Raw genomic sequence first — 11,478 nt, 5'->3', positions numbered from 1 at the left:
TATCCAAATTCCAAGAATTTCCCTCCATTTGGCTCAATAAAACAAACACTCCATGTGTCTCACAAACGAGGGCTTCATATCACGCCATGCTTGTCTCAATAATAATTTAAATTAATTGCCGTTTTTTGCTAAAAACTCCCGAATGCTACGGTAAAATTTTTTTTTTTTTCCTTCGGTAAATCAGATTATTTTTTCCCAAGGAATTCAATGATGGCGTTACTAGATTGCGCCTTTTTGTAGTATTTTGCGCAACTTCATTATACTGTATTATTACCGATATTGAGGGACAACAATGTTCAGAAGTCTCCCGAAAGAGGGGTGTCTGATCATCTGTAAAATGGGTTTCTCTGAAACGGGACAATATCACCCGATTTGTATAGTGTGCCGTACTGTATTATGGTCATCAATACATCCAAACTTATCGCAAGTATAAAAAAGATTCTGAGGCACTTTTACGTTTATTCGTGTGGAAGGTGGGTTTTATTCTCAGATTCCATGAACACGGAAAATTCAGATGCGCTTACATTCATATACTGATATATGATGGGTTACGTATTACTGTATTAGGTATTACACATTATTATAACGCCAATAAGTATGGAACAGATTCAGAGATTAGAAACCTTGAAGGTTTTTGAGCATCGTCCTAACCCAGGGCTGCGGGTTAAGGTGTCGGGCCCATTTGCAGCTCGGGTTTACAGGTTTATGGTGTGATGAAGATTCCTGTTTGATTCATCCCCAGAGTCCCTCACTGATGGACAGTCAGACAGTGCTTTTTGTTGATTTGATGTCATTTTTCAGACCGTCTTCACCCTGACCCGAACCCACAAGCTTGTTCATTAATCTTGCACTCTCGCTATTATCAAATTCAATACTGTCGTGAAACTTCTTCAAATTGTTTCGTTCAGCTTTATATAGAATTTTGGGTTAGGTTTTCCACAGTAACTCACAGAAATTTTTCTGCTGATGCTTGCATATGGCAACACCGAGTCGTGCCAGGATTTATCCTGAGGTCAATACTCACAGACCAAGAGATTACTGGGATTATGAATCACATGTTGTTGATTGGGGGTAAGTTCACTCATATTGCATTTTTTCATTGTGTAGTTCTGTAGTTTGGTGATAATATTTTTAGGTCAGTTGGCATGTATTTATGCCATCGGTCATCTCATTTGCTATGTGAGCATGTTAAGTATTATAAGATATCAATTCCATTCAATGTTCTCAGGCTTCAAATTATTGATTTTAGGAAAATTTTGTCATAGTTTGATTTAAAAAGATATGATTTTGAGATATTGAAGCGTCACGGTATGACCACATTTGTGAAAACTAAAATGATGTCAGTCAAATCATTGTTCTTCCGAATTGTCCAGTGTCTACAGCAGGCCTGCACAACTCAAATTACCACGAGGGCCGGAAGCATAAATCTGAAGGCCCGGCGGGCCTAAAACTTTGCCACATACATATTTCACAAGATGAACTACAAATCAAAATAATATTGTGTAACAGTTGAATTTAAGGAAACACTTTCATTACTGGAGAGTTTAAAAATATGAAGTATCCTATTTTCATGAGTAAAAACAAGGTACAGTATTTTTGCAAAAGATATGGCAAATATGTATTTAGTGGTTCATCTACCTTGAAAACCCACCCTTCATTTTCCATATTTATTTTTTATTAGAATTAGGTATTGCGTGTTGCAGTATAAACTGACTGCCGGAAAATATTTCACTCGAGTTCAGTTTTGTAAAATCGTTCCAAATATATGTATGACAATTCATCTAGTCATATCTACCATTATTGGATATTTCCATTGTAGGCTAGACAAACAATCCGTTTAGTAGCAATAGATCTTCCTCTGTTGTACTTTTTTGACTTGTAAATTATATTTTTCTACAAAATCTGCTCTAATTTATTTGAAATTTTACAGTAAATAGCAATATCTTTTGTGCAAGAATTTCTGCACCATTCATAAATGAAGGAACTGTTTTTTAAGTTCTAAATTTGAATCAAAAAAGAAACTTCAGTTTCATAAACTACAAGGAAAATATAGGTTGCTGATATGCACTAATGGGTGTGAGATTGTATACCGATGTTGTTTTAAGCGTGATTCAGTCTGAATACTGAGATATCTAAATCAGGGTTTCTCAAACTGGGGGCGAGAGGTGGAGCGACGAATTTTAGGGTCGCAAAGGGCACATCAATTTCACACAAAGTTCGATATTTATTGAAACTAGTGCAAAATATAAATCTCACGATTTCGAATATGATCGAAGTAGCGGCGCACTTGCATAATAATGCCGGCTTTGATTGTTAGAAGTGGCGTGTTTCCAAATCACCCACGGGCCGCACAGAAGTATCTTGCGGGCCGTATGTTGTGCAGGCCTGGTCTACAGTTTCAAGCATTTCCTGCATTCATTTCAACTTATTGAATGTTCTTTGAATTTTTGTGGAATCTGGTGAAAATTACCTACCGGTAATTTAAAACATTTATACAAAAATAGTATTTCGGAATAGTAAATATTCGGTTCTGATGAACTCCTGTTCAAGTACAAATATGTAAAATCTTGATATAGTTTTGAGAAATCATATATGTATCTAAATATCCTTATAATAAACATGCTTATTCTTATGACATTTATCTCAATTTGTAGGCATATATCAATATTTTGCTGTTATTGATTCATATTTCCAGCCTATAATCGATTAATTAATAATATATGAAATAATGTTGAATTTTAAAACGTTGAACTTTTACATGATGGTGATTAGCTTATTTTATGAGATGAAGTTGATTTAATGAGTGTTTACAACATTTGATGCATAATTATAGCCTTGATAGTTTTTACTCAATGTGAAGTGTTTTTATCAAGCAATATTCACTGAATATTGATAGAACAATGCTTTGCTTTAGGTTTACAGCTAGAGATTAATCCAATTCCATGAGGTTACTGAGTTCATCGTTATGGTTTAGTATCATAATCCCATCGGAATATCTTACTATGACCAGACTCTCTATAAAATTGACGCCACATATTATATTATCGATATCCCCTGACAATTTCTAAGTTTCGGTATTGAAAGTGTTATTCATAGTTGATTTATAACTTTCCAAAAGTTTATTTGTGCTTGGGTTTACATGGTCAATTCGTACAACATTTATAATGCTCTCAATAACAATGCACATAAAAATTTTGTTTTGTCACAGCGATGACAACTGAAAAGTGAAATTGTATAATTATTATCTCGGTTCATTAATAATTATACATATATATATAATCATGGAAAGCTTTTTGTAAAATTTTTCATTTTGATTTGATAAAACCTTATTATAATACTGTCTGTACTGAATATATTATTGCATTGTCAATTATAAGCAATCATCGTCGTCATAATAACACCCTAATTTTTTAATTAAGCAGAAGCCAAGATGATTTTCAACTTGTGAGGAAACTTGGCCGAGGCAAATACAGCGAAGTATTTGAAGCAATCAATGTCACAAATAATGACAAAGTTGTTGTGAAAATTTTGAAGGTGAGTGTTACAAATGATTCTGACTTTGTTCTCACATTGCTGGCTCTCAGAATTAGTTATTATTTATCTGACATAGTTGGCATTTGCTCGATTAAATTTAATTAGATATGGATTCTTTGTTTCCTTTAAAACTGGGTAAAATGGCAATTAGAACAATATACAGAAATAATGCCATTTGAAAAAGCTTTCGCCAATTTTTGAAATGAAAAACTGGTAGAAATATGTTTTTGCCTTCGTGATATTCAAGTTGCTCAATTGGTTTATTCTTCACATCCGCTATTTTTATTCAGCCTGTGAAAAAGAAAAAGATTAAGAGAGAGATTAAAATCTTACAAAATCTCAGAGGAGGTCCCAATGTCATCACATTGCTTGACATTGTAAAAGATCCTGTTGTGAGTAGTCACCATTATCATTAGGCTATTATTTCTTTACCAGATAGCTTCAATATTCCTGATGTGCAACGCTACCGGATAGGTTTTATTTATTTAGTGTGATCTTTATATCATAAATTGAACCATATATATAACAACGAAAGTTTAACCGGTTTCACTTTTTAAAATTCTTTTACTGAATAGCAATATTGTTATCGTGCCCGAGGGGGTGTGGCACATTATAGTCTATCCCGATCGAGGCATAAATGATGATTTTAAACCACGTCAGAGTTCATGACCAGTTGTTTTTGGTTTCCTATGTTATTATATGAGTTCATAGTGATTATTTTAATTGTATCTTATTGATGTAATGAAATTTATTTGCTACAATTGAACACAAAGTAGGCTTTTCTATATTATAAATGACTATGTCAATAACATTTTATTAATAAAATATCAAGACTTATTGTTCGATTATCAGTGTTTACCAATGTATGCCAGAGCGCTGTATTCCATCAAAGATGTTAATATATTCATTGTACCGATACTGTTTCGAAGTTTGCCTTTGTTGATGTAAAACAACCATAAGCCATAGATAGATGGATGGCATCATGAGATTCATGAGATGGTCCATGGCCGATCACTGCAAATAAATGGGCCTGTGAATTGTTTTATGATTATGATAATCTAGGATGTCCAAAATTTTTTTTTAAATTGATACTACTTAGGAATATTAGTTATCAATAAAAGATAATTCATTTTATAAAAATCATAATTAATGCTATACAGCTTCAAATATTTCAAACCAAAAGTTTCATGATAGTAATGAAGAGTGGCAGAAGTGTTGAAGATGATTGTCAATCACTGACCAAAGCTAGAATTTTCCATAACTCTCTATATAATGTATCTGTATGCAATTCACAATTGTAGAATGGAAAAATTTAAATATTTCATGTAAGATTCTTGTATCCCTATTTATAACACTGGATTTGAATTGATGTTTTTTTACTTTCCAGTCAAGGACCCCTGCACTTGTCTTTGAACATGTAAATAACATTGACTTCAAGGTTAGTTTGCTTTTGTATTTTGGAAGTCCCACCAACATTTACCGAAATTATTTGTATACTGGGAATCGTAGCTCTATCTGTCGTAAATTATATGCTTATTCTATTATTTTATAATTTAATATACCAATGTCATATATATGTCATTAGATTTATTTATTATTAATATATTGCTTTGCATGGATCTTTGTAAACACAAAGATCAGTATTTGTCATTTATCAAGCTGAAACATGCAAAAATCACCTAAAAAGTTACTAAAACTGGCAAAAGTCTTTCTATATCTACATTTAGTGTAAGATTTCGAACTCTTCATAACAGAAAAAGTGCTTTCGCTAATGTAAGTGCTTTCGAACATGATCAGATTTTCAAAGCAATATCTTAACTTTGGAAAATGCTCACAAGATTCTAAAATGTTATATTTTTTTGTCACTGACACGACTTGGTGACATATCAAGTAATCATTGTGGAATTTTTCCTCCCACATCTAGTTAAATATATGTTTGAGGTTGTCAGTTTCTTTTTAAAACTGTGTTTACAAATTAACTTACAAATAACTGCAGATTGATTTATTAACCGTACAGGAGGGTAATTAATAAATTTTCTTTTAGGCCACAGATAATAGAAGATGTGGGCCTAGGTTTGGACCACCCTGTTGTAGATAAATGACAGCCTCTGGTAAAAATACCATGCTTGCTCTTCTGGCTTATCCAATGCAAGCCATTTCATCTCACAGGCATAGATTTTATTTATACTTTGTGCACGTCCGAGTACACCTGCTCCTAGCAGGATGAAAAAATTTGGAACAAATTTGTCAAGTATCAATAGGGTTTTGAAATAATGTTCACAAATGAAAGCTTGCCCATTTTTGCAATTCAAAGAAAAGGAAATTTCAATGAAATGGTTTATTAAAATTAAAAAAAAAGGTCGATAAATGTCTCCCAACAGATTTTAACTTCAAAAGGTGTGCCTAGAAACTAGATCAAACCTTATTTCGCTAGTAGCAATTGTAAACATACCTGTTCAAGGTATCTGAGACGACGGGTATACTTTTTTGCATTCCTGATTGGTATACACTGCTCACTTTATTGCTCCAATTTTTTAATGTATTTGTTATTTAACATCATTAATTTTTTTTTAGCAATTGTACCAGACATTAACTGACTATGACATACGTTGTTATATGTTTGAAATCCTCAAGGTAAGTGGAAAATATTCTGATCTATTTATGGTGTATAAACATTTGTTTATATGAATATGAGATCATCAAGAGCATCATTACTTTGGATAAATGTTGTCATCTTGATAATCAACTAATTAGGTTGTGGTTGTTTTTAGTAGGCTTACTTTGATTATGTTGGTGCCCCATGTTATATATATACCTGCTTCAAATCCATACCCAACCACCTTGTTCAGGGTGTAACAAATTCACTAGGTGGTTTTAAACAGGAAAGGATATCTATTTACACCCAGCGTGAAGGACTGCACATATCAAATTTGATAGCATTCACCCTGTTTGCCAACGTAGTTAGGGAAAATGGTATAATGACTAGGCCACCATGTCCACAATCTGATTTCTCTTACAAATTACTTCTCTTTCAAATTTTGTCATTGATAAACTTTATACGTTTAATGCCTACAATATGTTAACATTTGATTACTACTTAGAGTGATTAGAGCTTTATGATTGAGTTGAAATAGTTACAGTTTTTCTCTCTAGGCACTGGATTTTTGTCACAGTATGGGAATAATGCACAGAGATGTTAAACCTCATAATGTAATGATCGATCACGAAAGTCGAAAAGTGAGTTGTTGTTTTTTATACTTATTTACAGGGAAAATCTATTCAAAATAACTTGTTTTCTATTTGTTTTTAGCAAATTGAATTATATTTTGTTATATAAATATTTTAATTTTGAATAACAATTTTCTTTATTCATTAGGGAGGACATATTGATTTACCTGTTCTGTTTATTACACAGTACGAAATGATCAATGTTGTCTTGTTATTAATGTTTCCATAACAATACAATAATTTCTACATATTTTCTGATATGATTTGCTTATTTTAGCTCAGACTGATTGACTGGGGCCTTGCTGAATTCTATCATCCAAGTCAGGAGTACAATGTCAGAGTTGCATCAAGATATTTTAAAGGACCCGAGCTTTTAGTGGATTACCAGGTACTATTTGACGAAGAAAATTATGAATTTCATGAGTATGAGAATGAGTACGAAACGAAGTATTTTTAATATTTTTATTGGCGTCTCATGATGAAACCAGTCTAAATTTTAATAACATTTATTTGTTTCCTACTCATTTCTTTAATAAAAATTGATTATTTCTAGAATGTGTGTAATAAATAGATATTATATATTTAAAAATATTGTTTTCATTCATTATTTTAGTACATTTAGCTAGAGCTATTTCTGTAACTGAGGGCAGGCCGAGTATTTTCCATAATTTAATCCCTAACTTTGTAATTATATATGAGGTGCTTTAGCACTTCAGAATAGGTACCTGTGCCAGAGTTGAAATTCAGAGATCAATAAAGAAGTATATTTACCGGTAATTCAAATTGTATCCTTGATCGCCATTCTCGATAGCCATCTCAGCTGGCAACTGTTTCTGAATAAAAACTTCATTGCGTGCTTCAAGAATTAATAAAAAAATTTCGTAGATGGGTATCTATCTAGCAATAATCTTCATGATACAATTTCCTAATCATACTTTCAATCTTTTGAACCATTATTTTTTGTTTTCAGTATTATGACTATTCACTTGACATGTGGAGTTTAGGCTGCATGTTGGCTTCCATGATATTTAGAAAAGAACCATTTTTCCACGGACACGACAACTATGATCAGGTAATTTGTTGTCATGAATTTTTTGCTTTTTCGTGACCATCAATCATTTTATTGATCAGTTGCTTTTATATATAAACAATCGTAATCAATTCTGCTCCATACGTATGTTCTGAGAAATGCATATATATGCCCAATATTAGGAATACTTTGATTGATTTTCCTTGATCAAACATGGTATATTCACATTTTAGCTATATGTTGAAGCTACTCTGAGTAGAAATACTAAAATCTTTTCGAGTTTTCATAACATGCCTCATTTATCCTACTTCCGAGACGTGCACCCAAACTTTGGACTTTAGTTTTAGCTTAGTTGAACCGACTGCAACCACAAATTGGATTTATTAACAACCACCAAGATATTCTAAACAGATAAGGATCTATACAATACAAATATTTTTAATTATGATAAGCCACGCATACTAAGAAATATTATACATTGGAACAGTTACCAACCCTTTTGATATATTCCTCACTTTCCATATTTGTTTCTCTATACCTTTTTCAATCTTCACTATGCCTAAAAATTGTTATTCATCCAAGCTTCAAATAATTCGTTTTTTTGTGTGGCACAAATCACACAGTGGCTTTTGCACTGTTTGAATGGGTGATGTGTGAATAAATATGTATAACAAAATATCTCCTTGATTGGGAAATGCTGAATTAAAAATTCTTTTCATTTCAGTTGGTTCGAATTGCAAAAGTTCTTGGCACTGAAGATTTATACGATTATATTGAAAAATACAACATAGAACTTGATCCCAGATTCAATGACATTCTTGGAAGGTATTTACTTTTTTCATACTTTTATTTTATTAAGTGTGTAGATGTCGTTTTAATCTAGTTTTTCATTTTCTCCATTGTACTCCTTAGTAAACAATTCGCTTTGAATCAATATAAGCAATCAGATTTGATCTTTATTTTCTATATGGACTTGATTTGGTCCTAATAAAGGCCTGTAAATTACTAGTTCACTTACTTCTTAATGTGAACATTTTATACATTCAGACATTCGAGAAAGAGGTGGGAAAGATTCATTCACACTGACAACCAGCATCTGGTCAGCCCAGAAGCATTAGATTTTCTTGACAAATTGTTACGATACGATCATCAGACACGACTGACTGCTCAAGAAGCAATGGAACATCCTTATTTCTGTAAGTTTTTTTGTGGAATATATTCTGGCGAAAATGCTGAATCACAGCAGTTCATTCGCATTCATATATACAATTATTTATCAAGTAATTCAAATGGACCTTTCCCCGACCTTCGACCCCCGAAAAATTCTTCCTATACTTTACCATTGCAAAATTTTCGGAGCTATTTTAGAGTGCTTTTGCGAGTTGGCGCCTGTAAAATGGGGTATGTGTTTCAAACCATCATTATGAATCATCGCATACAACAATCTGCTTTTTGAAAGTACCGGTAAAGAATTTTTGCCTAATCTATCACAGCTATTTCTACACTAATTGTTTATTACTGCAATTAAATTAAAACTCCTAGGAGGACAGTATGATCATTGAATTATCTGAATTATATGTAAGTTTCCGAAACACGACTGAAAACTAACGAATAGAGTTTAAAAACGCGAAAACGAGGTAATGTTTACGACCACGCTTGAAAATCTGTCTGAGTGAGAATAGTGTCTGAGCAGCCAAATATATCACACCTTGGGTTGTGATTTATGTGTTTGAATTATTGCTGCAGTATTGCCAGAAATGATACCTAACCACAGGGGTCAGGAACCTTTTTGGTCAAGAGAGTCATAAAAGGCACATATGTTCTATTGCATTTCCGTGTGAGCCATATAGCATTTCTTCACTTATTTAGGTCTTAAATTTTTACTAAGTCAACACATACAATGCCAATATACATTTAATGTGACTCCTGATGCTGCATGTTGTCGCTGCAGGCCTTGAATGACTGCTCACATGCATCACAAGTTGAAATATACGATACGCATCACCCTTCTTTCATTTAGGCATCTCTGAGTATTTTAAAAACTAGTTTTGCTAGTTCGATCTAAATATGAAAAATACTGTAACCAGTTCGTACAACCGGTCGAAAAACTTTCCTATATTACTCCGCAACTCTATTGCTTTGTGATGTCACAATAATTCTGAGGTGTTCTTATTTAATTAAATATCATCTTTATCTTCAAGATTTGATTGATCTGTTATTACGAATTAAATTTCATCTTTTCTTGCTTCAGTCCCTGTAGTGAAAATGCAACAAGCAGGAATGTCCTCTGCTAATCTGCAATCTTCCTCTACACAACTGCCACAAGATCTTGGATCAGGTTAGATCATCGCACCGTGAGTTATCATATACTGTATTACTATCAATTTTTGGTAATTTTACCTTGTGCCGACGTTTAGTGGAGTACGGTGACTACTTTGTTTATCCATCCATTGTTTATCCAAGTCCGTGCATTTGAGATAATTATCTAGTAACCTATTCCAATATTGCAGTTGGTAATTAAATGAATCCATGAAAAATCTCAAGTTTCATATTTATCAAAGTCTTAGGCTCAGCGGTTGGCACACATGCTCAGCTTTGCGCTTGCCATCGCATGTCTGATATCTCTGCATGGGTGCGCAGGTCTGAATCCGTGATAGACATTCATTTGTGTGAGGATTGCTGGACTCCTCGCTGTCAGAGGGTGGTTCACATAACATGTGGTTGGTTACGGCTTTCTCCATGACTTATATTTTTAAGTTGCTGATGGGACCATGTGCATTCGCATGTATATCACATGTAGAAGTAAGCTATTGGGATGAGTTAATATTAGGGCAACCCCCTGCTTCTTAAATGGGGAAACATCTTACAAATGCATGGTTAAAGAACTTTTATATGAAACACACTGCTATGTGGAATAGTAAGCAGTAGTAGTTGAATTGTGTGCATGCACCATTTGTATTTTTGTCTGCTTCAAAAAAAAAAACTTTGAATTTAATTTTTTCTTTTGTCAAGGTTTAGGGGGTGGAAGTGTTGGTGGAAATACGAGTAACATATCCAGCTCTATACCAGGACAAAGTGCTTCACAAAGTGGAATGCCTCAGCAGTAGATAACAGATAGTGCACAATTCCTCATATTAATGCTGATATTACTGCTATATTAGATATTACTTTTCCTACTACTTTCTTTTTGGTGACTGTGACTGACTCTTTGTTCATCTTGTTGTAATTAGATTTGCTGCCAATGAGAATTTGGCATCTAACTTTCCGGACTAGGTTATGATTACAACAAATGTTAACTAGTAGTTTTTTGGTTATCTGTTTTATTGTCCTGTAGTAAGAATTTGTGCATGTGGTCTTTGTGATGGTATTGATATTTATTTCAACTAGTTTTTAGAAACCAAAATTTGTTCTCACACAAAAGCTGTTGTGCCATTTTTGATTTTTCTCTCCTGCATTTTCTATATTGTTTTGATTTGTGTCGCTTCCAACTTACCGCTCATCGTCTCTCTGTATCAAACATGCTTGCTAAAATACGTAAATGGTGAACGATATTGTCATTCGTAATTCTTATATTTGCAGAGCTAGCATAGAATAGGATTATGAATTGATGTGGGAAATAGAAATAATTAGTGATATGGTAGAAAATTTATGTGAGAGCATTGAAACCTATACAGTATTTTATTCAA

At 33.1% G+C, this 11,478-nt stretch overlaps 1 protein-coding gene across 6 annotated transcripts; it reads left to right on the top strand.

Annotated features, from left to right (window-relative positions):
• The first annotated feature begins 864 nt into the window (after nucleotides 1-864).
• Nucleotides 865-11,343, top strand: LOC120340872 (casein kinase II subunit alpha). Of its 6 annotated transcripts, none has more exons than XM_078119870.1 (12): nucleotides 865-1,071; nucleotides 3,420-3,534; nucleotides 3,825-3,926; nucleotides 4,922-4,972; nucleotides 6,109-6,168; nucleotides 6,688-6,771; nucleotides 7,040-7,150; nucleotides 7,733-7,834; nucleotides 8,517-8,617; nucleotides 8,840-8,988; nucleotides 10,044-10,130; nucleotides 10,811-11,343. In XM_078119870.1, exons 1-12 carry the CDS (start codon nucleotides 977-979, stop codon nucleotides 10,897-10,899), a joined length of 1,146 nt encoding a protein of 381 aa, XP_077975996.1. In that variant the 5' UTR covers nucleotides 865-976; the 3' UTR covers nucleotides 10,900-11,343. The 6 variants fall into 6 exon arrangements, with proteins under 6 accessions (XP_077975996.1, XP_039265195.1, XP_039265193.1 ...); XM_039409261.2 differs by having other exon boundaries at nucleotides 867-1,071; nucleotides 10,044-10,146; XM_039409259.2 differs by having other exon boundaries at nucleotides 868-1,071; nucleotides 3,423-3,534; nucleotides 10,805-11,343.
• The last annotated feature ends 135 nt before the right edge of the window (nucleotides 11,344-11,478 follow it).

The sequence above is a fragment of the Styela clava genome, chromosome 14, assembly GCF_964204865.1.
Source record: "Styela clava chromosome 14, kaStyClav1.hap1.2, whole genome shotgun sequence".
Lineage (NCBI taxonomy): Eukaryota > Metazoa > Chordata > Ascidiacea > Stolidobranchia > Styelidae > Styela > Styela clava.
This window is presented reverse-complemented; position numbering and strand designations above follow the sequence as displayed.

Bases quoted from the DNA above. Each gene is read 5' to 3' on its own strand.
- LOC120340872 (XM_039409258.2), top strand. From the start codon at position 977: ATGGCAACACCGAGTCGTGCCAGGATTTATCCTGAGGTCAATACTCAC. The intron at 1,072-3,419 runs GTAAGTTCACTC...TTTTTAATTAAG, and splicing joins TCACATGTTGTTGATTGGGG to CAGAAGCCAAGATGATTTTC. The intron at 4,973-6,108 runs GTTAGTTTGCTT...ATTTTTTTTTAG, and splicing joins TAAATAACATTGACTTCAAG to CAATTGTACCAGACATTAAC.